This window comes from Falco rusticolus, chromosome 15 (assembly GCF_015220075.1).
Source record: "Falco rusticolus isolate bFalRus1 chromosome 15, bFalRus1.pri, whole genome shotgun sequence".
Lineage (NCBI taxonomy): Eukaryota > Metazoa > Chordata > Aves > Falconiformes > Falconidae > Falco > Falco rusticolus.
This window is the reverse complement of record NC_051201.1, coordinates 21,861,661-21,889,151: the sequence shown is the minus strand read 5'-3', so window position 1 is coordinate 21,889,151 and position 27,491 is coordinate 21,861,661. Positions and strand designations below refer to the sequence as shown.

The 27,491-nt window shown below is 58.4% G+C and overlaps 3 protein-coding genes and 1 long non-coding RNA gene across 6 annotated transcripts; 3 read left to right on the top strand and 1 right to left on the bottom strand.

Annotated features, from left to right (window-relative positions):
* The first annotated feature begins 194 nt into the window (after positions 1 to 194).
* On the top strand, positions 195 to 12,720 carry ADGRG1 (adhesion G protein-coupled receptor G1). The gene is made up of 14 exons (XM_037408798.1): positions 195 to 635; positions 6,265 to 6,352; positions 6,864 to 7,289; positions 7,819 to 7,942; positions 8,025 to 8,172; positions 8,257 to 8,385; positions 8,631 to 8,747; positions 9,288 to 9,333; positions 9,677 to 9,777; positions 9,858 to 9,973; positions 10,569 to 10,843; positions 11,479 to 11,590; positions 11,851 to 12,119; positions 12,285 to 12,720. The coding sequence occupies exons 1-14, from the start codon at positions 228 to 230 to the stop codon at positions 12,404 to 12,406; spliced, it is 2,481 nt and encodes an 826-aa protein (XP_037264695.1). The 5' UTR covers positions 195 to 227; the 3' UTR covers positions 12,407 to 12,720.
* An 857-nt stretch (positions 12,721 to 13,577) lies between these two features.
* On the top strand, positions 13,578 to 18,681 carry ADGRG3 (adhesion G protein-coupled receptor G3). Its single transcript, XM_037408832.1, is given in 15 exon segments — positions 13,578 to 13,623; positions 14,092 to 14,117; positions 14,197 to 14,291; positions 14,293 to 14,349; positions 14,432 to 14,540; positions 15,087 to 15,227; positions 15,312 to 15,434; positions 15,511 to 15,550; positions 15,636 to 15,736; positions 16,227 to 16,342; positions 16,492 to 16,774; positions 17,332 to 17,426; positions 17,869 to 17,999; positions 18,002 to 18,154; positions 18,566 to 18,681. Coding segments are annotated over 15 exon segments (1,632 nt in total).
* Positions 18,682 to 19,295: 614 nt separating this feature from the next.
* LOC119157722 lies at positions 19,296 to 19,896 on the top strand. Its single transcript, XR_005107634.1, has 2 exons — positions 19,296 to 19,529; positions 19,605 to 19,896. It is a non-coding gene; the product is annotated as an uncharacterized LOC119157722 (long non-coding RNA).
* On the bottom strand, positions 19,894 to 26,565 carry LOC119157697 (uromodulin-like). 3 transcript variants are annotated; one of them, XM_037408843.1, is made up of 9 exons: positions 26,317 to 26,565; positions 25,323 to 25,389; positions 24,614 to 24,781; positions 23,636 to 23,841; positions 22,891 to 23,051; positions 22,080 to 22,325; positions 21,256 to 21,415; positions 20,696 to 20,840; positions 19,894 to 20,037 (listed from the first exon to the last, which is right to left on the bottom strand). In XM_037408843.1, exons 1-9 carry the CDS (start codon positions 26,317 to 26,319, stop codon positions 19,934 to 19,936), a joined length of 1,260 nt encoding a protein of 419 aa, XP_037264740.1. In that variant the 5' UTR covers positions 26,320 to 26,565; the 3' UTR covers positions 19,894 to 19,933. The 3 variants fall into 3 exon arrangements, with proteins under 3 accessions (XP_037264740.1, XP_037264741.1, XP_037264742.1); XM_037408844.1 differs by having other exon boundaries at positions 19,894 to 20,034; XM_037408845.1 differs by lacking the exon at positions 25,323 to 25,389.
* Positions 26,566 to 27,491: the final 926 nt, after the last annotated feature.

Genomic DNA, 27,491 nt, shown 5'->3' with positions numbered 1-27,491 from the left:
CGCGGGCCGGGGTTCACGGGGACACTCCGTCCCAGCTGCGTTCCCATTAATTGTTATTTTTTAATCTCATTCACCGCCCGGATGCCCGCCGCCTGGATGCCCGCCAGCCCGGAGCTGAAGGGCGACGGGATGGGGCACCCCCCCGCTCCCGGCTGGCCCCGGCCGGGCATTGAGCCCCGAGCCCCGTGTGCTCCCAGTGCCGGTGCCGGTGCCGGCCGGGCGGGGTGATGCAGCCCGGTGCTCCCAGCCCGGTGCTCCCAGGCAAAGTCGGACTGAGCCGGGCCGAGGTGAGCCCGGCAGGTGCCGTGACCGAGGGCTGGTGGCCCCGCGGCAGGCGCGGCGATGCCGGGGGGTCTCGCAGCGGTCGGTGCGGCGCAGCTCGGCCCGGTCCCGCCCCGCTGAGTCACCGCCCGCCGGGGGCGGGCCCGCGCCGAGCCCCGCCGCGCCGCGCCGTGCCGGGCTGGGTTGGGCTGCCAGGTGCCGAGCCCCGCCGAGCCGGGCGGTGCCGAGCCGCCGCGCCGGGCCTCCCCGACCCCCGCCCCCCCGCCCCCCGAGCCTCCCCGACCCCCCCCCGAGCCCCGCCGACCGCCGCCGAGCCGAGCCCCGCCGGCGCGCCCAGCCCGACCCGGGCACAGGTACCGGGGGCAGCGGCGGGGGAGGGCGGAGGAGCGGGGGGGTCCGATGTTTGCTTTTGGGATCCCAAAGGCCACGGTAAGGAGCGCTGCCCAGCACGGCCTTAGTGGGGATACTGGGAGGGGATGCTGCGGGGTCCTCGGTGCGGGCGGGGAGGCGGCCGGGGCAGGAGGCACCCTCTGGGTGCGGGGGTGAGCGGGGTGGGGGTCTGTCAGCCCTAGGGCTAGCCCAGTAGTACTGGGAGGGCACTGGGGCTGTGTGGCTGGGACTGGTGCCACTGGGCAGCACCCTGGGGTGCTTAGTTGGCTGGTGGGGCAGGGGGCAGCCTGGCTGGCTGGAACCGAGGGGTGCTCGCTCCATGGGGTCCTGGGCGCACCCTGCTGTGGTGGGTGCAGGGACATTTTGCCACCCCGTCTTCATCCAGGCGGGGACCATGGGTCTGTGCTCGTGGCTGTGGTGTGAGTTGTCTGGTGAAGCCCCCATCCCTGCTAAAAGGGGCTCACCCTCGCCTGCCCCGCCGCCCCTCGCCTCTGCCCCGGAGCCAGGCTGAATTCCCAGGCCACAGAGCCATGAAGCCCCCCGAGCCACCCGGGACCAGCTGCTCCCGGCTGCTGCCAGCCGCACAGCTGAGCTCCGCAAAAACCCCGCCGCCGCTTCCACCCCGGGGGAACCACCCGCACACCCCATTCCTCCTCCTCCCACCTGGCGGAGGGCGCAGCATCCCCCTGGGACCGCCAGCATGTCTCTACTGGGTGATCTCCCTCCCCTAAAATGCCTGTTGGGGGGATTCCTCCTGCAACATCTCAGCTTGCTGCTGCCGGTCCTGGCATGCTGATGCGGGATGCTCTGGGTGCTCCCTGCCTGCAAGCTGCCTGGACTGCCCCTCCAGAGGGACCAGCAAAACCCAGCAAGGCCAGCTGGAGAATTGAAATTAAGTCTCCTGGAATAACCCCCTGGCAGCAAGTCCAAATGGCTGTTGAGGAGGGAAGGCAGCCAAAGCTCGTTTCATGGTCCGAGGGCTGCAGTAGCCCCCCTCCAAGCTCCACTGCCAGCAGGGAGCCAGGAGCGTTTTGGAGATGGGGGTGGGGGTTGGGGGGCAAATCCTTTAAGCCCGGTACCGCCGCCACAGCGGGTTTTGCTGTGCCCCTTGCTGGGTTTGCAGCTCCCATGTGAATTAAGCCAAGGACTAAAAATGCTGCATACTTGGTTGCAGTCCAGCTCCTAATCCTGTTGGCCCGGGGGCTGCTATTCGCAGAGCAACAGGTTTGCAAGCAACTGCACGTTGCCAGGATGCGGACCCCCGGGGCTTGCTGTCCCCACACCTTGCAGTGGCACCCATGGGTGTTGGAGGGGTGTGGTGCTGCGGTCTTTGCAGACAGTGGGGCTGGGTGGCTTGTGGTGTGCCAGTGCCTGCACGGTACCAGCTGGGTGACAGCCTGTCCATGCCTGCTTTTTGGGAGGGCTCCGACCCGCCAACTCCTTTCCCATCAGCTTACCGACAGCTGTGGTTTGGTGGGAATCCGCTGGGCGGGGGGCACGGCCTCTTACCTGGCTCCTTGGGTGCTGCAGACTTCACCCTGGCTGCGCTTGGCTTTTCTACAGCTGGAAAAGCCTGCAAGGACCAGGTTCGCCCTTGCTGGGCTCCAGACTGGCTGCTTTCTTTGCCAAATGCCTGGGAGCTTGATTTGGGGTGGTCCTGTGCTGCTCTGCACTGCCCTGTACCTCCCTTCCGCAGCACCCCCGGTGCGGGCAGGCAATGGGGACCTTGCCCGTGCGGAGGGGGAACGGGACCCGGGAGGGGATGGGGTGTTTTGGGAGCCATTTAAACCCAGCGGGGTGGTTTGGGTGGAGGGAAGGTACAAGCCCACCTGCAGGAGAAGGCCGAGGGGTTGTTCCTGAGGAAGGCTGAGCAGTGGGAGTGCACTGTGAGGATGGCTGGCTGTACCCCTGAGGCCAGTGGCATGGTGCGGGGTGCTGGGGGAGCGATCTGCAGCATTTCATGGCAGCCCTCAATTTGCCACAGGTGTACCTGGTCCTTTGCAGCCCCTGCTGAAGCTGCAGGCTTTGTGTGCCACTGAACTGGATGCCGTGTTGCCCAGGCACTGAAGGAAGTGCTGGTTTAGTTCACTGCAGTATTTCTGTCTGTGATGTTTTTTAGGAAATGGTGTGGTTTTTTTTTTTAATATTGAACATTGAGTTCTAGCTTTAAGCAAATGCTCCATCTTGAGAGCCTCAGGCACCAGCAACCAGCCTGTGCCAGCCTCCCCTTGGCTCTCCCCATGCCTGCTTGGGAAGGGGCGGTTGCCAGTGGCTGGTGAAGGACAGATCTGGCACGGAGCTGTGCTGCTCCCGTGGGAAACTTTACTGGGTCTGGTTTTGTCCTGTTGGCAAAACTCAGCTTGCAGGTGCTGGGTCCTGTGTGCAACCCCACAGCCCGGGAAAGCTGAACCACTGTGCCCATCTCGCGGCACCAGCTTGGCACAGCCGGGCCGCTGGTGCAGCGCAGCTGCTGCCCAGCTCCTTGGGCATTAAACGAATGTGCCGGGTCGGACCCTGCCGCCCACTGGTGACTGGAAAGGCTCGCATGCCAATGCCATGAATAACGTGCGGGCACGGGCTGCTGGCCAAGGTCAAGTGCATTTTCTGAAGCACCCGGGTGACCAGTGTTGGGGCATCCCCTTTGCCCGGGGCGGGGGTCCCTACTGGGGGCAGCTCCAGCGCCAGGGCACATCACCTGTTGTCCCTATGATGGGGGCTGGTTGTGCAAAGCTGTTCTGTGTCTTGGAGAGCCCATCCTGGCTTGCCTCTCTGTGCCTCAGTTTCCCTATCTGGTTCCCAAGTCCTTGACTGGGTAACAGGCTGCGTGTGATGAGCTGTGGGCTCGTTAGCATCTTGAGCAACAGAGCGTCTGTATATTTTCCTAATGGACCTGCAAGGAAAACAGAGCTAAAAGTCCCTGTATCTCCCTGTTTCCGGTGTTTGTTTGAGATGTCAAAGCACCTTCCCTTCTCCTCGGGAAAAACGTCACGTTCAAAAGCCACGTGCCACCTCCAAAAGCTTAAATACCTGCTGCCAAGTCACCCAGAGAGCAGTAAGGTGGTAGTAAACACTGGGTGTTTGGTTTTTTTTTTTTTTTCCTGTGGTTTTTTTTGGGTGTTTTTTTCCCCCATTTGCCTACAGGTTTAGAGGCCGTGATATTTTCCTCCTCTTTTCTTTACAAGACCAGCTTGTTCTTTTAATGGCAATGGGAGGTTACAAAGTGATGCCTGGGGCTGAGCCTCCCTCTGTGCTGGCGGCAAGGGAGCCTGCTCCAGACTGCTTAGCCCTGGCGCTGTGCCCACCACCTCTTTTTACGTGATCTGGCTGATTTTATGGCCAAAACAGGAGTTTTTCTATGTGGTATTGTTCTTGGAGGAGCTCAGCCCCCTGGCTCTGGCTGGGGCAATGTGTAAAGCCATCCTGCCTCGGGGATGATGGAGTGGAGGTAGGGTTGGTGCCGGAGGGGGGGTGTCTCTGCTTGGTCATTGCAACAGCGTGGGGCTTTTCAAAACTGGTGACACTAGGGAGATGCCCTACTGCCACCCTGGGATGGGAGGGAAGATGGTGGGGCAGGATCTGGGCCCAGCATGGGCTCCATGCATCTGGCTCCCTCTGGTGCCGCTTATCACGCACGATGGGAACCGTGTTTTCCCACTGTGAAACCATTTTCGGGGAATTTTCTCTTGCTATTGTTCGTCTCAGGAAACAGCAATCAGCGTCGGGGCAAGTGGGACCATATAGGGCTTGGAGGGGAAATACCAGTCCCCCCACCCACATCCCCACAGGGATTTCTGGTCCCCATTGAGTAACGGCTGAAAGGGGCTGATCCTGTCCTCTAGTCACCCCAATAAAATCCGAAAGATGCCAGTGCAGCAGGAGGGGCTGAAGCCTCGTTGGGATTCAGCATTCCCCATCCAGAGGAGATGCTTTCCCAGCATGCCGGCACTTTGCCATGACAATGCAGTTGGCATTCGTGTGCTGCGCTGTTGCTTTTGAGCGATCCAGGTGTTTCTCATCATCACCGGTGTTTTGCCACCCCAGATCCAGGCTTTTCACATACATGTGCGTGATTCCCAAGTGTACAGCAAGGCACCAGGGTGCCAGCCCCATCCACATCCACCTGCCGCCGCCAAGTTGTGCCTGTGCTGTACCCTCCCAGCCCACACTGGGAAACCTTGTTAGTGTCACGCTCAATTACACACATGGCAGCAGGTTAATTAACAACCGAAAATCTTCCTCTTTTTCAATGAACTGCTGCAAGAAGCAGAGGGGGAGGGACGGGGAGGGGGCTGTGCCCACGGTGATGCATGGGCACAGGACGTGCCCTGAGTCTGTGCTGGCCGGAGGAACCTTCAGAAGCCTGGTCTGGTGGAAGAAACCTGCCAACAGGGACACTGAGTTTTCAAGCAAGCAATTTTCCCCCAGCCTTCCCGTCTGATGACCCCTGGGTGCCTGGGAGAGTTCATGAGCCTTTGCAGGTGATACTGGTGGGTGCCCTGGCACCTGCCTGCAGCAGACAAAACAGGACTCAGCCACCGGGTGGGTTTCAAGAAGGATGCTTTGAGAGCAGCACAGAAGTGGGATGGAGCGGTGGCAAACTGGGTGCCAGTTTGCCTTTGGGCATTGGTGAGTGTTTAACTCTGCTGGCTGGTCTGGTAACCTGCACCAATGCTGTCCTGCTCTGCGGGGGGCTTCTGCTGGCTGCTGGACCTTGGCAGGATGGGTGCCACCAGTCTTAACCCATTGCTGGAGTGACAGCAGGGTGAGGAGGAAGAGAAGCTTGGCGCATTGCAGAAGCGCCAGAGATGTGGTTTGTGGCATGGGGAAGGTGGAAGGCATGACAGGAGGGGCTGCAGGTGCAAAGGCTGTGGCTGGGTAGAGACCATGAGTGCGGTGGCACCCTGGGGTGCTCGGCACTTGTCTGGGTGAGGATCACAGGAGCCCCGCATGCGTATGAAGACAAAGAAAAGGGTGATGGAGCGGAGTGCAGGATGAAGGGCTGGGGAAAGAGGCTGCAGAGAATTTTTCTGGCTGGTTGTGGGGGACAGAAGGGGTTTTGGCAGCTGTAGTTGCTGTGTTGGCATCTCCAGCATGAGCCTGGGAGAGCCTGTTTCTGCCAGGCTGGAAAGACAGAGCAGTTTGCAACATGCCTGGCTCCTCAGCTAATCTGCAGGAGCTGAAAGCACTCAAGAAAATAATTTCAGGGCTGGTGAATTAGGAAACCACTGTTTCCTTCTGTTCCTATCGCTCGCTATAAGAAGCCAAGACCCAAAGCGAGAGGTGAGCAGGGAGCGGAAGAGGGGAATCCTCCCATGCTGGCTCGTTGGTGGCTGGCCCCTGTGCCAGGGCGGTGGGGCACCCTCTCCATGCCGGGAGCCCGAGGACCCCGCTGCTAGCCTCCTCCGGCCTTCCAGCCCCACAGCTGGGTGGGATGCCCAGTGCTCGTGGCTCCTCCTGGTAGCAGGGGCACTGGGGAGCCGGTGACACCAGCCAGCATCCCACCGGCACAGCCTTTGCTCTCTGTCCCCTGACCCCAAGGTATGGGTGACACCTAAATAACTCACACGGCCCCTTTCCTCTGTACCCTTCCAGGCTCTGTTTTCTCCTCGGAGGCCAAGGCAAAGCAGAGAGCCGCCCGGGATGAAGGTCCTCCTCCTGCTCCTTCTCTACCCCCTCCAAGGTAGGTCGGCTCAACTGTGTCCTGCCCTGGGACCGTGAGCCAGGTTTGGGCTGCTGAAAGTAATTGGCAGCCTCAAAAAATTGGCTGGGGGGCACCGAGGGGCGTTTGCAGCCGTGGCTTCCACAGAGGTGAAACGTCTTGTGGGCTGATGTGTCTCTGGGTGGGTCTCTGGGCCGGATGGGTCCTTTCTAGGGAAAGGAGATGGGCTCCATCCATCCCTTCTGGGGCTGGAGAAGTCCTCTGTCAGTCTCTGCCAACGCGGGTGGTGGCAGCGGGGAGAGGGTGGCCCTGAGTGGTGGAGGTCCTGCTGCTCCAGGAGCCCTGGCAAATCCTCTCAGTGCGGCCAGGGGCACGTCAGGGAGGTGGCCAATGTCATACAGCCTGTCCAGGACAGAAGCAGCATGTCTGGGGCAGGGAACCTGGCGTGGCACGTGTGACAGGGGCTGCAGGGTGCAGCGTTTGCGGGGGTGGCTGCCTCTCCAGCTGAACTCTGTGCACTTGTGCAATGCAGGGGTGAGAGCCAGTGGCCTCCGGGAAGAGGATTTCCGCTTCTGCGGTGACCGAAACCAGACCCAGAACAGCTCCGTCATCTACGAGCATGGCCCTGCCACCATCTCCATCGAGAACACGGCCCAGGCGCTGATAATAAAAAGGCCCTTTTCGCCAAACAGGAGAAACTCTTACTACAAGTACGGCTTGCCCCCCGCTTTGGGCAGGTACCGCTTCTGTGTCTACTGGTTCAAGGCCAACAGGACGCTGCAGCTGGCGTACGGGAAGCAGAGCTTCCTCCTGGGGGGGGACCCCTCCAGCAGCATCACCTGGGGGAAGGAGAGTCGGAAGACTGAAAGAACCAGCATGTCCATCTTCAGTGTGTCCTACATCTCAAAGGGTGGGAAGAACACCTCCCTTGACAGCGCATCTGAATACTTCTTCCCTGGTAAAGGCAATTCAATGTGACTTTAATGAAATAAAGGGTTCATTTCATCCCCACCCCGTTCTCTAGCCATCAGCAGAGCATTGGTGATGTCCCAGTATACAGCAGAGCGTGATGGTGTGAAGACACAGCTGAAGGGTGGTGGAAGGGGACATGGGTTCGCTTGAAGAAGCCCAGAGGCAGGCCCAGTACCCAGGCTCCCTGAAGATGAAGATGGAGATTTTTAAAAGTGTTTTGCCCCCTCAAATCCTGGGGAACTGTGGGCTTTGCGGAGGTGCACGAGGGTCCCATCTGCACTGCTAGGCACTAGCTAGCCTCAGCTAACTTGGTCCTAGTGGCCTTGGTGGGAGCCAAACTCTGGGTGGCAGGAGAAGCCCTTTGGGTTGGGGTCTTTGTCAGCTCCCCAGGCCTGAGGCCACCTTGAAGACCTCTGCTGTCTGCTCCCACCAGGGCTGTGCCCGGTTAGTTTGGGGCATGAGGAAGCCAGCTCTTCCCGTGAGTTTCATGGTGTTTCCTTCTGTGTGCCCATCAGCCTCTCCAGAGAGCGTGCCCGTCTGGGAGGAAGACGTGGAGGAGCAGCTCACCGCCTTGGACAGCCTCATTGCCCAGCCCCTGGCGCTGGCTGTGGGAGCTGTGGAGCAGCAGACACTTCGGCGGTGAGTTCCTGGCTCGCGCTGTTCTCACTGCCACCAACGTGGTGCCCACTGCACACTCTTCACTGTGCCCCTTCCCCAACAGCAAACTTGGGGAGCTGGAGAAGACACTGGCCAAGGTGGAGCTTGAAGGGCAGAACCAGACCTTTGGGAAGGCCACTGTGCATGCGACCGTCCTGAGGGTCCCCCCCACTCAGGCTCCTCAGCACCTGGCCTTTGCTTCCCAAAGAGAGGTGGGTCCTGGGCAGCCTGCCCTGGTGGTCTTGGCCCAGCAGCATCCTCTCCCAGGCTCTGTCCTGACAAGTCTCTCCTTGCAGGAGAGTGGAGAGGTCCATGGGTTCATGGTGGACCTGCCAGGCAGCCTGTTCATGGTGGTGAAGGAGAGGGAAGAGATGGTGGAGCACAGGGTGCTCCTCATGGACATCAACAGCCAGACCATGTTCCAGGTAATGCCCATGGGTGTGGCATGGTGGGGTGCCCCCACCGTGCCAGGGGCTCCGGTGGTACAGGGCAGCAGGGATGCAGCCCAGAGCAGCGTGCTGGTGCTTGCTTAGAGAAGGTGCTTCAAAGATGAGCTAGAAGCTTGACAGGGAAAGAGGCATGGGACCTCCTTCTTGGGGACTCTCACCTGCTTCATGCCTGGCAGCTCTCCCTTGCTCTGCTGCCACTGCCTCCTCTTCTTCTCCAACAGGATGAAAACAGCAGCTATGTCCTGGGTGACAAGGTGGTCGGCATCTCCCTGGTGGACATGGTGGTGGCCAACCTCTCCGACCCAGTGGTCCTCACTTTCTTCCATGACCAGCTGCCGGTAGGTGGGGAAACAGCCTCATTGAGCCTGACCCCACCAGGAATGAGGGGGCAAGGAGGGCTCAGGCCCTGCCGGCTTAGAAAGTGGTCACAAGCCAGCAGGTCCATGCCTTTGGCCTGCCTGTACAGGGTCTGCTACATCTTCTGGGGCTGTATCGCCATCGTGGCTTCACTGTGTGCACTGGTGGTGGCACTGCCTGCACCTGCCCAGGAGATGCTGCTTTGCAGATGTGTCACCTTCCGGCACAATCTCCAGGCCTTGGTGACACTTTGGCTTAACAGTCCCTTGGCTCATTCGTGGCCCTGCCAGGCACCTGCTCAAAGCTGAACCCCTTGTTTGAGAAAGGGGACCTGGGAGGAGGTATCTGCTCCAGGAGCTGCCAAGAGAACAGTCTCTGCCTGGAGCCTGCTCCTATGATACGGGACAGTTTGTCTCCTGAGACTGTCTCTCCTGCCCCGTGTTCTCCCCTATCAGATGTGCTGGCCAGGCAACAAACCGACAGCTGCATCCTGACAGGGGCCCACGGTTTTGTCATTGCAGAGCAATGTGACCCCGCTGTGCGTCTTCTGGCAGGAGGACACCACGGGTGAGTGCTCCTGCACCGGGCTGTGAAGCCAGGCGCTGCCTTTGCTCCTTTTGCAGGGAACCACAGACCTGCTGGTGGGGATAGAAGTCACTCTGCACCTCCCCTCCTCTATAAACCTTTCCCACGGGGCTGACCTCAGGTTTTTCCCTCTATAGCCAACCTAAGAGCTTTTTCCTGATGCTGAGAGTGCTATCTGAGCATGTGTGCTTGGCCTGGGACAAGCTGGGACCCCTGCTTTTGTCCTCCCCCCTTGCCATGGACACCTTGTCCTGACCTGAAGATCCACAGGCCCAAAGCAGCCGCTCCTGCTGCTCACCAGATGCTCTCCCTTTCCCTTGTGCAGTCGGCTCTGGGTACTGGGACAGCTATGGCTGTACGACGGTGACGGGGGGCAGACAGACAGACTGCAGATGCAACCACCTCACCTACTTTGCCGTGCTGATGGTGGGTAGCACCTTCCCACAGCTCTCTGCATCGTTCCCACTGGCTGTTCTTCCTCACTCTTTCTTGTTCCTCCTCCTCAGGTACCCTCCCCGGAGATCACCTACATACACAGGGATTACCTGAGCATCATAACCTACGTTGGCTGCCTGATCTCAGCTCTGGCGTCCATTTGCACCATCTTCTTCCTCTACTTCAGGTACAGTCTGACAGTTCATCCCATGCTCTCTGTCTGCGTCCCGTCTATTGTCTCTGCCCCTGGCTGGGCACAAGTTCTCCAAGCGCAGATGGTTTGAGTAGAAGCATGATGAAGGAGATGTGCTTGAAGAAAGCAGAGTTCTCTCCAGAAACCACCCCCTTGGTCAAGTGTCCTGCAGGGTGCTCAAAAACACTGGCTGTTTTCAGTGGTTTTGGAAAATCAGCTGGGTGGTTGTTACGGATCTGGCAAGCAGAAGCCTGCAAAGATCTTTTCAAGGGTGCGGTGAAGAACATAAGTGTCTCCTCCTGAGTCGTGTCACTGATCCTACATGGATGATTTGGAGTTGAAATGATGTTGCTCCCTACCCCGCCATTGTCTTGACCTGAAATGCCGAGTCAGCTGCAGGGACCTGAATTTGCACATGCAACAAGCAGTCCCACCCCTAGGGTTGGGCTCTTGGCTCCTGACACCACCAGAGGGTCTCCTGGATCTTCTGGCTGGGGTGACTTGCTCCGTGCAGAGCTGTGGGGTGTTGTGGGGCACCAGGGATACTGGCCAGGCATGGTGATGAGGTCTCCCCTGCTCAATTCTCCAGAAGCAAGCAGCGAGACCAGATCACAAGCATGCACATCCACATGAACCTGCTGGCTGCCATCTTCCTCCTGGACGTCAACTTCCTCATCTCCGAGCACTTGGCTTCCAGCAGCAGCGAGGCAGTCTGCAGAGCCGGGGGGCTGTTCCTGCACTTCTCCCTCCTGAGCTGCCTCACCTGGATGGGCATCGAGGGCTACAACCTCTACCGGCTTGTGATCGAAGTCTTCAATGCCTACCATGACCACTTCCTTCTCAAGCTCTGCCTGGTGGGCTGGGGTGAGCATGGGGAGGCAGAGGCACGGGCCATGGGGTGGAGGGGCACCCGGTTAGGTCTTTCCCACCATAAACAGTGACTGGATGGGGGGTGGAGATGCAGGCGTGGAGGAGTAGATGTTTGAAGGCAGAGGGGTCTCTCTGTCGAGAGACTCAGTGGAGAAGGAGACTCGATGGCTGAGAGCAGAAGCTGGCGCTGGAGAAAGGGTGGGTCGCCCTGGGGGACATCCAACAAAGGAGTCACGTGAAAGCCACTGCTTGGGCTCTTTAAATAGGAATGGGATCCTTTCGTTCTGAAAGGAACATCCAGGACAGCGCAGGGAGATAGACTTGGTGCAGGAAGCACACACACGTCTCTGCCGTGCTTTGGGCAGGAGGCCGTGGTAGGAAGCTCTCGTGATCTTTTGTGGTCCGGGGCCTAAAACTCCACAGCCCCGGGAGACCCCCGGCTGAGGTCAGTGCAGCACAGCTCACTCCCAGGCCAGGGCCGGTGACAGGCACCCCTGTGTGCTCCATCCTCAGTTCCCCCTTGGGAAGGGTTGGTTTGTGCTCTATATGGGGAGGTAGGGACAAGTTGGACTTCCAAGTCCAAAGCTGAGGGACTAGGGTGGCCGCTTCACTCTGTTCTTGCCACCCAGGACTCCCCTTCTTCTGTGTGATGCTGATCTTCCTGGCCAGCTGGACCAACTATGGCCCCTTCTCCATTCCTGTCTATGAATCTGCTAGTGGCAAATCCACCAATGCAACCATGTAAGTCACGGGCAATGGGTTGCCTGGTCCCTGGTCTTAGATTAAGTCAACTTTTCTAGGCCTTCACCCATGTCCTACAGGATTTTTTTAGCTCACCTGTGGCTTTTCTGGGACTTTCTGGTGGTGGGGGAACCCCCTTCCCTGTTCAACTAAGCTGGGCGCTGTGTTTGCACCACACCTTCGTGCTTCCCCCATCCCCTCCAACTCATGTCCCCGTGGGATGACGCAGCGTAACACTCTGCCCTTTCTCCTTCCTCCAGCTGCTGGATCACGAGCTCCCTGATCCATAACGTCGTGAACCTGGGTTTCTTCAGCCTGGTGTTCCTCTTCAACTCGGTCATGCTGGGGGCCATGGTCCGGGAGATCCTCCGGCAGAACAAGAAAGGCCACAAGCTCAAGCACGTCCTAGCCCTCTTTGGGCTGAGCATCCTGCTGGGCATCCCCTGGGCTCTGATCTTCTTCTCCTTCACCTCCGGCATCTTCTGCCTCGTGTCCCTCTACATCTTCACCATCATCAACTCCCTCCAAGGTGAGCCTGGAACACTGGACTTCTCCAAAAGGCACCAGGGCCTTCACAGGCTGTTGGTGGGGTGGTGACGGGGTATGAGAGGAGCTGTCGCTGGCTGGCTGGCTGGCTCTCAGCTGCTGTGGGTCCCTTGAGGGGGTTCACCTACCCTTCTCCCTCCTCACCCAGGTTTCCTCATCTTCCTCTGGTACTGGACCATGGTGCTGCAGGCGAGAAAGTCCCCTGACTCGCAGAGCAGCTCTGACAGCGTCAAACTGCAGCCCAACAGCAGCCAGAGCCACCTTGGCTGAGCTCCCGCTGGCCACGCTGGCCACGCTGCGCCGTGCCAGGGCTCCCCGCGTGGAGGGTGGCTGGGGGAAGGACTGACGCCGTCCGCTGTGCTACTGCACCTGCCTGGTGGGGCTGCTAGAGCCCAGGGACCCTGGTGGTCACCGAGATGGTCCTTCCCCCGTGAAGATGGAATCACTGCCCCTGCTACACCCTCTAGCAGCTGAAATCATCTATTTTTGTTATTTTGTTGTATGTCTATTTTTGGATGGTGTGGAAGTTTAATGAGCGCACCTGCGCACTAGACTTGTGCCCATTAAAGTAGTTCCTGCTCGGAGCGCGGCTGGCTGGGGTCTCTCTGCTGGGTGCGTGTTGGCGGGCTCTCCAGTGGGATCCCCCCCTCGGCCAGGGCTGTCTCATTCCTGGGGCAGGACCCGGTGTTTGACCCCGCAGGATCCTGCCGAGCCAGGACCAGTAACGTGCTCTGACCAGTGCCGGGGCGGGGGTCAGGGTGATGGAGGGAGATGCCATGGCTCAGGAAGCTGCTGCAGTCTCTAGGGATTGTCGCTACCCAGCAAACCGGGAGGCTGGCAGAGGACAGGAATCTGCAGAGGGAGACTTTGCAGGATGGGCATCACCCCCCTCAGTGGCTGCGGCTCTCCTGGCTGTGCCACTTGCCTGTGCAGCACCATGCCTCCCATCCCAGCAGTTCCTCAAAGCTCTGCTTGCAACCCATCCCCCTCCTCCCGGCTCCCAGCTTCTGGCTGGGGCAGGGCGACCTTCCTGGGAAGGGGGTATTTCATCCCCAGTGACTTGCAGCAACGCGTGGCAGCATGCTCGGTTTGGGAGAGGGATGCTCCAACACATCGCTGAGTTGGTGGGGGCCGTTGACCAAGTGTTTGGCAGGATCGAGGGGAGAAGGGGAAAGGAAAAGGCCCTGAGGCAGCTGGGGGAAGCAGCCACGGGGGAGCAACGTGGCTCTGGCGGTTATCGCTGTTGCTGCAAGCGGGAGCAGGAGGCCACTTACGAACCCACAGGAAGGTGTGAGGGGTTTGCAGAAGGGAAATGAGGGCATGGCTATCGCCTCAGGAGCAACTGCAAGCCCTGGGAGAGCCTGAGGAGGGGCAGAGCTGCTGTGACGAGGGCAGTGAAGTGTTGTGGGACAGCCAGGGGCAGGAGAGCCCGCAAAGCAGCATGCACCTGCTGCTAGGCATTGTCCTGCTGTTCCTGGTGCTGCCTGGTGAGTGGTGGGTGAAGGGGACGCAGGTGCCCCCAGCGCTGGGGGGTGTGTGCCCTTGGCAGGTAGGTTTTCCCATGGGAAGATGTTGACCCAAAGACCATGGCGGGGTTTCCCCCCAAAATGTGGCTGGGCCAGAAGAGAGTGTCCCCTGTGAGGTGCAGAGAGCTGGCAGAGGTGAGCAGAGGTGGGGGAATGCTGCTGGGGGCTATTTGAAAATCTGGAAGCATCCTCTCCTGGAGCCACCCTGGGGGTCTGGATGTGGTGATGTGTCAACACAGGCGTGGTGGCTTTGCCTTCACCAGCCCTGATGGCTCTTCAGTTGCTTTGTGAAGCCCATGTAGCAGGGCTGCCCCTTCCCAGCCTGGCAGCTGCCAGATTCTCCTGCCTCCCCCTTCCCCTGTGGGCAGGGGGAGGACTGGGCCTAGATTTGGGGGCTTCCCCCCATTTCCCAATGTGCTTTTCTTCCAGACGCTGCTGGGGGACAGGAGAGCTGTGCCAGTGAGTGTTCCCCACCATTCCTACCCTCGGCCCGGGTGTCCACCCAGTGCCATTGGCACCCAGTGCTCATCCCAGTCCCCTCTGGTGCGGTGGGGTGACAGGCACCACTGGTGCTGCCACATGATGGTGGAGTTGGAAGAGCGAGACAGAACCCCCAGCCCTGCCCTGCCCAGAGCTGGGGCGCTCTGGCAGCCCCATCTGTGCCTGCCTGCCGGAGCGCTGGCTCAGGTAGCACGCAGGGGTGGCCACGGCGGGGGTTTGGGGCTCAGCCCCCCACGTCCACTGGCCCCACAGCCCTTCTGTCCTGCAGGCTGCTGCAGTCGGTGGGGCCGGTGCCGCACAGTGGACTGAAGGTGCTGCTCCTGAATGTCAGCATGGCTGTCACCCACGATGTCTTCATCAAGTTTTCCCCCACGGAGGTGAGATGCACCCCTCACTGGGAAGGCCCCGTGCCTGCCAAGCATCCGCCCTGGGGCTTGGTGTGCCATGGCATGCTCTTCCTCCATCCTGCTCCCCGGTTGTGTCGTGGACCTGTGTCAGCTCTAGCATCCCGTAGCAAGAAGTCACATGAAATGGTGCTCGGGAGGGACAAGCCCTCCCTGAGGAACCATTGCAGCAGCAGGTGGGTGGTCAGGGTGAGGCAGAAGTGGAGGAGGGGGACATGTGGGACCTTGCACCTCCTTCCCACCCCCAGGCTCTCTCACTCTCTGGGTATCTTAGGGGACTGTGTCCTGTGGGGTGATGATGGGTTGGGGCTCTCCTGGGAGCTGCTCCCAGCTCTGCCCCTTCACTGGTGGGTGCTGGGGATGAAGTTCTCCCCTTCCGCTCCCAGGGGTCCTGCCAATGTTGCTGAGCAAAACCCACCCGTACAGGGCTGAATTTGTGCCTGGAGCAAAGTCGGTGGGTCCTGAGCAGAGAGGTGACGCTGCCAGTGACAAACTGCCCACTGCTCTTCTTCATCCCAGGACCCCAGGATGCTGAACATGACAGGGAAGGGGAAGGCAGGCAAAATCCAGCTCCCTAGGGAGATATTCCAGTCCCCGAGCAGCTGCACAGTGCGGGTGGTTGTGATGGTCCTCAATGCCCAGCAGCTTGGCGTATTTCAGGTACGAGCTGGCATTGCTGGTGTCCCTCTGGCTGCTGGCACTTGCTACCTGCCAGCTTGGCTAGGGCAGCGTTGCCCCACACAGGGGGTCAACGGGATGGAGCAGGTCCTGAATGACACCGTGGTGGGCATCCCGGTAGGAGAGACAAACGTCTCCAGGCTGCAGAAGCCGGTGCAGCTCACATTCGCCCACGGGGAGCTGCCCCGCGTGCCCTCCCTCCACCTCTCCTCCGGTGCCCCGCACTGCACTGTGGCGTCGGCTGCTGCTGCTCTCCCCCTCGCAGGGTGTCAGCCCGCAATGTGTCTGCTGGGATCCCAGGAAAGGTACAGTCCTTGGTGGGGCTGGGCACGGGGCCGGGTGCGGGTGCTGTGCCCGGCACTCACGGCTGTCACCCCATGCCTGTTGCAGGGCAGGCAGGAGGCTGGAGCGGCAGTGGATGTGTCACGCAGCCCGGGGCCAAGGGGACAGTCTGCTCCTGTGACCATCTCACCTTCTTCGCCCTCCTCGCGGTGACAATCCCACTCTGCAGCTCCTGCTCGCACCCTGACTGCACTGCCTGCCCCACCTTGGTGGCCCTTTGAGTGTCACGTGTAGCCGCACAGGGATAGTTATAGCTGCTCCCAGGCAAGACCGGGTCCTAAACCCAAGGGCAGCAGCAGCTCAGCAAAGTGGGTGCAGGGTGGAGACAGCCCTCAGCCCAGGGCAGGCTCTGGAGCAGTGAGGCTTGGGGTCTCACCTCCTGGTGGAGGCTCCTAGGAGGGTGCTCGTGGTGGGTCACCGTAGCCATCACTCACCCCTCACCCCACTCCAGGCAGCATCTCCTCTGAGCCACCACGGTCCCGCTCTCCCCCAAAGACCTTCTCGGGGGGACAGACCATGGGCTTGCATGGGGTCTCTGCAGCGGAGCACCGGAGTTACCAGCTGTGGCTCTGGTAGCTGTGGTTGGGCTTTCTAGGCTGGTCCAGGGTCTGTTTAACCCCGTGTGCACACATCTGGCAGAACCTGACTCTGGACAGGTCCACAGCAGCAGAAGCTTTGATGGCTGTTGCCTCTGCTGGCTGCGGGGTAGCCACAGCTTTCTCCATCTTCACCGTCGCCTTTGGCATCTTCTTAAGGTAGGATGTGCCAGCAGCTCCCCGGGGACTCATCAGGTTGGGAGAAACGTGGGGCAATTCTGGTGCCTCTGCATGAACCTGCTGTGATAGGCGTGGGGCCCCGCTCAGCTGTGACCCCTGCCTTTTCTGCTCTCCCTGGGGATGCTCAGGTCCAGGTTCAGGGCCGAGGAAACCCTCCACACCAACGTGGGGCTGCACATGAACGTCATGGGCAGCCTGCTCCTCCTCAACTTGGCCTTCCTGCTCAACAGCGGGCTCTCCGGTGGGACCCCGCTGGGGACCTGCAAGGTCCTGGGGGGGCTCAGCCACTACTGCCTGCTCTGCTGCTTCACCTGGATGGTGCTGGAGGGCTGTCACCTCTACCTCCTCTTTGTCAAGGTCCTCGGCACCTACATCCGCCACTACCTGGTGAAGCTGTGCCTGCTTGGCTGGGATGAGCACCCCCAGCCTGGGCGAGAGCCGGGAGGAGCAGGGGCAGTGGGCTACAACTGGCTGGGGGAATAGGGTGCTGCAGTGATGGGCAGAGAGTGAGCAAGCCCTCACCCTGCCTGCAGCCCTTCCAAATGCTGCGGTCGGGGCTGGGAAGTGTCTTACCTGGGCTCAGTGCACCAAATTCAGGGAAGCACCCGCAGGCACTCTCCATCCCACTGGGGACCAGTCTCCTGCTCATCGGGCAGGTCATGTCCTTGAGGGTTTTCATTCCTCCATTGCCAGCCCTCTGCGGCACCTTACAGGGCACCGAAGAGGATAATCCCACGGAGAGGTTAGGAGACAGCTCAAACCTCCCTGCCAAGTGCTGGCCTTCCCTCTCCATATCATGTCCCAAGCAGCAACCGTTGTGTCCCTGGCACTTGTGCAACCTCAGTGGGTCCCTAAGCCAAATCTTCCCAGAGGTCAGCACATACAGGGCCACACAGAGACCCCAAGATGACCACCTTGGCCACCACTTGCCTTTCTGGCCTCCTCAATGTATCTCCTTTGTTCTCCCAGGCTTCCCTGCTCTCGTGGAGGGGGTGGCAGGAGTCGTTGGCAGCTATGGAGAATACAGCATCCAGACCACGGACCACCAGGTCATAGCCCACCTGTGTGTATGCCACCACCCACAGGGCTTGGGTGGCCCTTTGGCACACAGAATGGTAACCCGGTCCTGCCAGGAGCGTGGCAGTAGGGGGTTGCACTCATCCTGCTTGGCTTTACGCTGTGCTTCGCTTCCCCAGTTGTGATTACAGCACAGCAGCTACAGCCATGGTAGCCACCACCACCTCTTGTGCCGAGCCTCCTTGGTCATGCCTGCAGGCTTCCAGGTCATGGAGGTCCACCTGGAGCTTCCCCCAGCTCCCTCCCAGCAGAGCAACCTGAGGGCAGCGCATGTGCACCACTATCCCCCGTGCTTCACCCTGGCCTTGGAAAACCCCACCAGCACAAGGGTGTCCCCGCATCCCCAAACATGTCCCCCTGGGGAGGCTCCCATGGGTGCTGCTGGGGCTAGCAGAGCTGCTGGAGGCACCGTGGTTGTCTCTTTTCAGGTGCTGGATCACTTCCAAACATGTTTTGGTCCACTACATCACCAGCTGTGCCTACTTTGGCCTCATCTTCCTCTTCAACACAGCTGTCTTTGGGGTGGTGACCCAGAAAAGCTGCCGCCTGCAGGACACGGGGCAGTGCAGAGAGACCGCAAAGTCTGGAAGGTGGCCCTGGTGGTGATGGGGCTCTTCCGCCTGCTGGTCATCACCTGGGCCCTGGCATTCCTCACCCACGGCACCTCCTCTATGCCCATGGTCTACCTCTTCACCATCCTCAACTGTCTCCAAGGTCAGGGACGGCACCGAGCTGGGCTCCCTGGCCTTGGGTGGGGAAGAGGGAGGAGGCAGGAGCCAGACCAGCAGTGGGCTGACCAGGGGTCGCAAGGCACCAGCATCTTCCCAGCACTGTCATGCCCTTCCCTTCGGCAGGGCATGTCAAGCAGCAGGTCCCAACCACATCCACTCCACCAGGGGTGGGTTTCCTCCAAGAAAGCCGCTTCTTGGAAGAGGAATAGGGACATTATCCACCCAGGCCATGTCCCAGCCAAATGGCTTACCTGAAGCAGGGGGAGACCCTCCTGTAGGAGCAAGTTGGGGGAGTCCTCTGGAAGCAGCAGGGAAGTGCTGGCAGCACCCCAGTAGGATGCTTCCCACCATCTCCTGCTGCTACTGCTGAGTGTTTGCTTTCCTTTCCCTGCAGGAGTCTTCATACTCATCTGGCTGGTCATCCTCTACTACCCAAAGACAAAGGAGACCATGGGCTCCATCTCCTACATCATCAAACATGAAAAAAACACCTCAGTTTCCCAGGACTAGCTGCTGGCTAGATCTCCCTCCCTCCCGATGTATGTGCCTGCTGAGAGCGCATCCATCCCGATGGATGCAGCTTCCCCACGGAGGATGAGGGATCAGTTTACCCTTCAGGGGGCATGGTCCACCTTTGCAAGGCTCTTTGCTTTGGCTGTTTCATTCCTAGTGGCCTGCCTTAGCCGAGGACCTCTGGAGCAAACCTTCCGCCAAAGCCCCTCCAGGCTGTGGCTCCCCCATGGTCTCAAAGTGCCCCTGGCACTTCATCGCACTCCTCAGGGGCTCCTGCAGGAGGGAGGAGGGGGCCCATGCCTTGCCTGCCTTCAGCCAGGGTGGAGCCATCCCCCTCTTCACTAGATAGCCCCTGGTGCTGGACCAGCCTGGTGGTGGGTTTTCCTGCTGTTGGAGGTAGGAGGACTGACTCACTCCAGCCCACACTCACAAGGTTCAGGTCTGGGAATTAGCAAAAAAAAAAAAAAAAAAAAAGAGAAATCCCATGAGCTCCTTCGCAATACATCCTCTCCAAATGGACTGCAGCCAAGCTCCTTGGGCAGGGATTTGCTGGACGTCCTCCCTGCAAAGCACCCTCGGGCCAGCAATGATTTCCGTGAGGACACCGTGCCTCACTCAAATGCACGTGCAGCGCCGCCTTGTAGGGAGAACGCTTGTCTTCTTACCTGTTTTCGTATTAATTCTCTGCCAGCTGCCTGAGCACTATGGACTTAGTCTTTGATGCTTACAATGTTGTTTGTTATTTGCGTTATATTAGGGATGTACTGATGGGCAAAAATCTTGCTGGCAATTTGTCATGAAGGAAAGGAGAAATCTGTCCTGAATGAAGGAAGAAATCTGTACGGGTAAGTGTATGTACACGTGTGTGTGCACATGCAGAGCAGCCCTTCCTCTACTAATGCTACATCTGTGTCACACAGAGCCATGCAAAGTCCAGCTTTGGTGAGCAAGTATCTAGTCTGGGTACCTTCATGTCCCCACACACCTGGGTGACTCTCTGGGGAGGAGAAAAGCAGGAGGAAAGACCCTCCCATCCCTGGGTACATATTTTGAGTCTAGAGAGCGTGGGCCAGGAGGGGATGAGAAAGTCCTCAGGATGCTACAGGGAACAGAAACACTCTGATGTGACTCATCCTTCAAGCACCAACATTTGCATCCAACTTGCATCTACCTCCTTCCCCAAAACCCCTGTAAATACACAGCAAGAACTTCTCTGCTATTGTCACATTTATTTGGGAACAGCCATTTTCTACACCATCCGCTGCCACACGCTGGCGGCCGCAGCAGCCACAGTGAGTGCACCAAGCACACACAGCAGGATGAGGGCCCCCGGGAGCCACGGGCTGGGTCCTACTGAAGAGAAAGGTTGGTTACACATCTGGGTGCCCCGAGCCAGCGCTGAGCCCTGGCACGGCATCTCCTGGCTGAGGGCAGATTTGGGGGAAGTCCTCTGCAGTGAAGGGCAAGAGCCCCTGGAGCTGGGGCTACCTCAGGGCTCTGAGGGCACGAACAGCGCTTGGTCACCCCAACTGGCCTCACCTGGGGCCTCCACCCACACCTGCTGCCCAGGGCTTCCATTTAGCTCAGCATTCATGCCTGGTCAGAGTGATACTGTAGGTGGGCTTGCCCCCAGCCCTGGTCCTGGACCACTGCTTGGATCTCCTGGATTGACCTAGGTGCTCAGAAGGAGCCTGCCTTGCAGACGTGCCGCCTGAAAACCCAGCCTTCCTTGTGCAGGGCGCTGCACTGACAGCCTTCTGGCTCCTGGTTGCTCCCTCCCAGCTCCTCTGCTCAGCCTGACCTGTGCGTGGTACGGAGCCACTCACGCAGAGCTAACCTCTCTGTGCTGGTCTGGCTTCTGGAGCACGCCGTGCATGGCCATGACACCTGAAAGACTCCAAGCTTCTGTGCAGGGCAGTGATTTTAACAGCCCTTTTTAATAACCTGGTATTGCCTAGACAGTTGCAAGGGTCCTGAGTGGCTCCGGCCCTCCTCAGAGGGACATACATACCTCCCAGGTCCTGTTGGTCAGTCCTGGAATGGTGGGTCTCCACTCCCAAGGAAGGAGCAGTCAGCAGGTGGATGGGCCCATAGGAGACAATCTTATTGTAGTCATCTCCCAGTGCCCGCTTGCTCCTCCAGTGCCTGGGGCATTGCTGTCAACAAAGTCAAGGGAAGGGTGATGGGATCAGAGGGCAGGGGAGAAGCCTGCTCTGGGGGGCAAGAGCCACCCTGGTGGTCTCTCCCTGGCAGAGACACAGTTGGGGCTGCAGCCTGGGAGCAGCCAAGACCCTGGAGCATGAGAGGAGCTGGCTCCTGAAGGCCCTTAGCCTTGGTCCTAGCATAAACCTCTCCTCCTGCAAACACCCGGCAGAGGGAAGAGGGGAAGGAGCTCTCTGGTGGGTTCAAGACCTTTAGTTCAGGGTGCTGGGGTGAGCTCCTGCTGCTGGGAGATGTTTATTGTGCTGAGGCACCCGAAACCAGAGCAGAGCCCCTTCTCCAAACAGCAGGCCTATGGAAGGGAGGTCCCCGCGCCGGCCAGGGCATAGTGCAGACCCCAGGAGGGCTCACCTTGGCACAGGGCTCCAGGCTGTCAGGGAGGCAGAGCTGGACGCGGCAGTGCAGGAACACCTCAGGGTAACCAACAAACTGAAACATCTGGAAGCTGAACTTGGCAGTAGTGCTCTCTCCAATGGCATTCAGGTAAGTCACTGTCTCATCATGGGGACACCTGGGACACAACGGCTGAGTGAGCAGATGGCGAAAAAGGGGGAGCATCCCAGCCTGGGACACCAGAGCAGGCAGGGACTGGGAGCAGCCCCCAGGCTTGGCTGAACAGGACTATTTCTTTCTTGGTGCCAGTGGGGATGCCTTTCCTTGGCACCCTGCAATGTGCCCAGCTCGGGGAGGAGGTGTTACCAGCACAGGAGCTGCCTCACGCCTTGCTCTGTGGGGCCACAGCTGCTCTGGGTGCAGTGAGCCGGGCTGTGGCTCCCACTTCCCAGCTATCCACGTTACTGGCTTTAGCTTGACTACAGCCACCTCTAACGCAAGCTCTTCAGTTGAGACCTCTCCTTGCAAATCCCAGCAAGGTCTCCCCTCTCCCATCCTTGCCCTTTGCCTCCCCAGCTGGTCAGGAGCCATGCCAGAGGGAAGGCAGCACTACTGGCAGCAGAGCAGGGTCAGGAGAGGGGACTCGGTTCAAAGCACTCAGGGGGCTCAGCCGTGGGGCTGTTCCACTTAATGACAGTGTCCACCATGGGTTCCACCTACAAACACTGATGGTGTCAATGCTTATGGCTCCCTCACAGCAACCTGTCCTTAGCACCCAGCAAAGAGATGTGACTGTGCTCATGGTGCAAGGAGACCAGACGCACTAGGGACACTCCACTCACCCCTTCTCAATGAGCTTGTGCTGCACATCCTGGTAGGGATCCACGCTTGGCGTGGCCCAGCAGTCATCAATGCTCAGCAGGAAGTACTTGAGCTGGCGTTGTCCTTCTATCTTCAGCAGGACATAGACCGTGTTGGTGATGGGGATGGTCGCGGTTGGCAGGTGATAGGGCTGGAGGTAGGAGGAGGTCTTGTACAGTCTCATGCTGACGTTGAAGTGCCCTTCTCTGACCATGAACTGCACCAGCCTGAGAGGGGAGGAGAAGAGCTCACGAGCAGAATGAGAAGGCAGGAGGGACGTAGCACAAGTCAGGCCACTGGCACGAGTGCACTGACTCTGGATGTGCCTCTGCTCCCGGTGGAGCCTCGTGAGAGCCAGGCCCTGGGCTGCCTCCCAGCTGGTACGTCTGTACCATCTATGGACAGAGGCCAGGAGCTCCAGAGGTTCCCACTGACCAGCTGGCCAGTGAGGGCTACAAGAAAGGCAACCCAGGGGTCCTAACCTGCACCTCCACAGGGCCCTGATGGGGGCATCTCCCCGTACCCACCCTTTATTTTTTAGAAGTTGGTTTCAAGCAGTGAGGATAGGAGAAAGGTAGATTGTGCGTGCCCCTCTTTGGCTCTGTTCCAGGCCCAAACCTTGTGTTGAAAAACCGTGTTGGGATGAGAAAGGGAAGCACCCTGACCTGGCATTGCTCTCAGAGCTCTTTAGTGGCTCCCCAGGGCCTTTGCAGATCACCTCATTGGAGGCAGCTATTTTTCTGCAAGCTTAAAGATACCATGTCAGCAGGAAGGCAAAGAGGGACCACTCACTTGTCAACAGCAGTGAGAGTGAAGGGCAGGCTCACCACCTGCTTGTAGGCATAGATGCAGGAGAAATGCACCTCCAGCTGAAAACTCCGGGAGATCACGCCCCTGTGCACTTCCCGCTCTGACTCAATGACATTGGAGTATGACACGTGGGAGCCGTTTTGCTGGAACAACACAGAAATCAAGTCTCCAGACCATGTCTAAGTCCACACACAGAGCTCCAGGCTTTGGTTCAGATGGTGCAACTCAGCTATAGCTGCCCCAGGTCTTCTGGATATCTGCTGGGGTTTTGCTCAAGCCCCATATCCAGAGGCTACTGGTAACAATCACTGGAGGACAGGAGTCAGCATAGTGACCACAGGTGAGGGCTCTTCTGTGCAACACAGAGCTGGGGCACTGGTTCCCCTGCACCCACCATGACCCATGAATTAAGTGAGGGACCAAGGAGCTATAACCAGGGCTGCAGAGCTCAGAGGAGGCTGCCAGAAAGCCAAGGGCTGTTACCAGCTGGTAAAGAGTGTGCTGAGACTTCCATGCTCTGCTGAATAAGACAAGATGTGCTACCAGCAGGAGTTTGGTGGAGGCAGAAAAACTTTCTGACAGCCCCCATGGAAGCCTTTCAAGGGAACGAGAACTTTGCAGCACCCAGATATAAAAGAAAAAGCCTCCAGGGCTTCCCCTTGCTGTCCCCCACTCAGCATGTCTGCTCCTCTCATGGTTTCAGAGCTATACTCTGCTGGATCCTCACCTGAATTACTGATCCACAGGCAGTGTGGTTTTCACCTGTGAGAGTGGCTGCAAAGAACAGCTCACCCTCTTCTTCCCTTTCTGAGACCTTGCATGCCTGGTTCTTCAAGTGGACAAGCTCCCAGGGGATTTTCAAGAGTTCAAACACCTCCTTCCTCACCATCATCTTCATGTACTCTTCCGCACAGGCCAATTTCAATACCACATCTAGGGGAAAAAGCCATCTGCAATAGCAATAAGGAAGAGGCCTGAAGGAGCCCTAGGCCACCTATAGGATGGCATAGTCCCACTGAGCTCAACAGACCCTCATCCCAGCCTTGCTGGAGGCTGCTGGCAGGGCTCTCCAGAGGCGCTGGGCAAACCCCAGACCTTTGGGAACACACAGAAGTTAATGAGGGTCTGTCACTCTGCTGGTTGCCTAAGACCTGCACAAGTCCATGGCTGCTGCCACTCTGAACAGACACGGTCCTTAAGCTCAAGGCATCAAAGGCAGATGCTGCAGGTCTGACCCCTTTTGAGAGCTGCCTACTGTCTACAGAATCACTGCAGTCTGCCAAGGGCACCGGACAGGGACAGCCACCCTCTCTTTCAGATGAAGGCAGCACAGTTTTTGGCCGGTGTCTGGAAGGGGCTTCACTGTAGCTGTGCCGGAGTGCGTGTGCTTGTTCTGAAGCTGAGGCAGCTGTGCTCCGCAGCATGCCCTGCTGTTCTGGCATAGTTACACCATAGCACCACGGCCAAGGAATTAAGGAACTAAGACTTCTGTGGAGGAAGGAGAAGGCCTGTGACTGGGTCTTGTACCAACGTGCAGTCAGGATGTGGTGGTGGTGGCAGGGAATGCACCTGAACCAGGAGCTGAGACATGCTCCTGCAGCCTGTGGTGGAGGGCAGTGGTAACACCAGTGCGCCGTGCCCACCACCCTTCCCTCCGGTGTCTGTGGACAGACCAGGGAGGGCTCACCAGCATCCCCAGCCCTACCTTGGCAGAATGTCCCTGTGAAGCCCGGTTTGCAGCTGCAATGTGGTCTGTCCTCTGCCACCTGGCAGTCCCCCTGATGTTGGCACGGGTTTGGCAGGCAGGGGTCTGGGCTCCTCTTGAGATGGAAGGCAACCCCTTGCCTCAGGCCATGCGGGCTCATCAGCTCACCTGCAGCAAAGGGAAGGCAAGTAGGCTGAAACTCAGCAAGAATACCTCCCCTACAAGAGTTGCAACAGTGAACTCACCCCACAGCATGAAGCCTTGCACAGCTCGCAGGGGCTGAGACCCTTGCCTAGAGCTGGAGCAGACACATCTGGAGAAGAACCTGCCACCTTGGCTTGCCTGCGAGGATGGGACTGGGAGCCTGGGAGGCCTCCTCAGCATGACTGTGATCTGGATCAGAGCTATGGAGCCTGCCACCAGCTACCAAGGAGAGTGGTGGCATGTCACAGCACCTGTGCCTCTCTCCACAGGTTATATACCATACGCGGCTGGGATGGAGAGCCTGAGGTTTCTGCCTAATTTGCCACCGTTCTAATTTGTCACCCTGGTTCCTGCCCCATCCCAGCCCTGCTCTGCTGTCCCTACTTAGCAGCCTTCAGCGGCGCCCTGAATGTGGAACCAGGACATGAATCAGGGGAGCATTTGACCTCTCCTTTCCATACTACCTGATTGTGACCCAGCAGGGACAGTGTACAGAGAGACTCACTCTTGTTGCCTTCACAGCCAGCCAGGCAGAGAGCAAAGACCAGCAGCCAACATCTCACAATCCTTTCCTGTAAAAACAAGCAGACTCTGGGTAACCTGGGTTTTTAGCCCGCTCACTGGAGATGTTTGCAGTCATTCAGAAAGAGCCAACCTCAAGCATGGCTGGGATAATTTCTGTACTGTATTTCCTCCAAAAACTTTAGGTTCAACAGTACAAAGTAATTTCCTATCCCAAAGGGCCAGAGCAGCAGCGCCTCCCCCCTGCAGGCTAGCACAAGGGTCAAATGAATTTAGGTAGCTATTAGTCCTGGATTTAAGTAGCTATTTCCGAAAGAGAGAGTGGGAGAAAGCAGACCTCGGAGCTGTAGACATGTACTAACAATGATAAAGCCACAGTTCAGTAAGAACAGGCACTTTGAGTAAAACCACACAGCTGAGGCATCAGTCCAGGCTCTCCAAGGAGGAAAAGAGCTTCCCTCTTCCCACTACAGCTCTTCCGAAGAGTTAGGATTTGAAAAGGGATCCTCACTTTTACAGTAACCCACATCCATAACAATAAGACAATGGGATAAAAAAACCCCAAAGCCTTGAACACAACTAAAATTAATGCCACAGAGCCACAGATTAAATGGATCTCCCTGTTGGTACAGATAATGGATTTCCTTAGGGAAAGGAACAGCACGGTGCTGGATGAGCTCTGGACATTGGAGTCTCCTTATCAGAGACATGGGTATGAGTGAGCCAGGGCTGGTGGCTGGAGCAATGCTCTGCCCGGCCACCCCTCTGCCCTGCAGGTGCACTGACAGCGGGGCAAAGCTAATGCCAAAAGCCCTGCTCTGGTCTGGCAGCACATGGTGTACACCTTCCACCCAACCCCGACCAGCTGTGACCTCCAGGCGAGGAGGGATTATTCCCCACCCTGCTCCTTGCTCACTGCAGCAGTCCTGATACACCCCGCCAGCATCAAAATCTCACCTTGTTCTCATCCCACTTACCATCGCTAGGCCACTCTCTGCTCCTCCACCCACCGCTGCCCTGGGTCTCTTGTGCTCCCAGCCCGGTGCCTTATATCGCCTTCCAGCAGCTCATCCTTCTCCCCCACGCAAACATGCTGCCTCTGCGATTGCACAAGAACCAGCTTAGCATCCTACGGCGGCGGCCAGGAAGGAAAGGACTCTGCCAAAGTCCATCCTCAGCACGGATAGCCCTTCTGATTAGTCGATCGCTCGTCAGCACTGATCCAACTCACGGCCCTGACAGAATGCCACACAGGGGGAGTATCTGCAAAATCCCCGAGAAGCTGGGGTGTTGTGCATCCCGCTGGTTGTGTAGTATCTGCTTTTGACGCAGCAATAACAACAGATACTGCAGCAGCACACGCGAAGGCCAGATAACTGTGTGTACTGAATACACACAGTTTTGCAACCACAATGTATGTTTGCTTTGGCCAGTTTTTTAATGACTTCTGACATCTAAGATCTGGTGAGAAGTACTGGGGAGGGATGGAGGGGTGAGGGCTTGGTGCCACCATGCTTTGTGCAGGAAACAGTAACCAGCTGCAAATAGCAGGAATCACCCACAGTGATGCTTCTTGACATGTATGGGTTGTACCCTGCATCCTTGGAGCTGTGATGGATGCAGCCACCATGACAGAGCACCAAACGTGAACATACATCCGTCTGGGGCTTCCTAACCAGAACAATAACCAGAAAACAAAAGTTTAGCCCCTGACCCTGCTTCCAGCCTAATGAACTGCCAATTGTAAAAGAAAAAAAAAAAAAAAAAGAAAAAAGAAAGGCCTCTCCACCACATCTTGCTGGCAGCTTTTGGGTGAGAATCTTGGCTTTCTGTTGGGGAGGGTTGACTTTTGTTAGAGAGTGAAACCTGCGAGTTTCAGAGCAGCCTTGTGCTCTCTGAGGGGCTGACGGCAAAGCCCTGGCAGGTGGGTTTGGTGGCTTCCCCCTCATTTCACCCCAAAATCTCCTGCAGGGACGGGCTGCCGGCAGGGCCCGGCTCCCTGGGGTGCAGCGGCAGCTCTTGGGAGCCTGCGGCCAGGGAGGTGCGGAGGCCAGCGGCGGGGTGGGCTGGGGCAGCCCAGGGGGCGCGGGCTGGGCCCAGGTATTGCAGATTCTCTTAATATTTTACTGAATCTTTCTATAGTTTGTGTTTA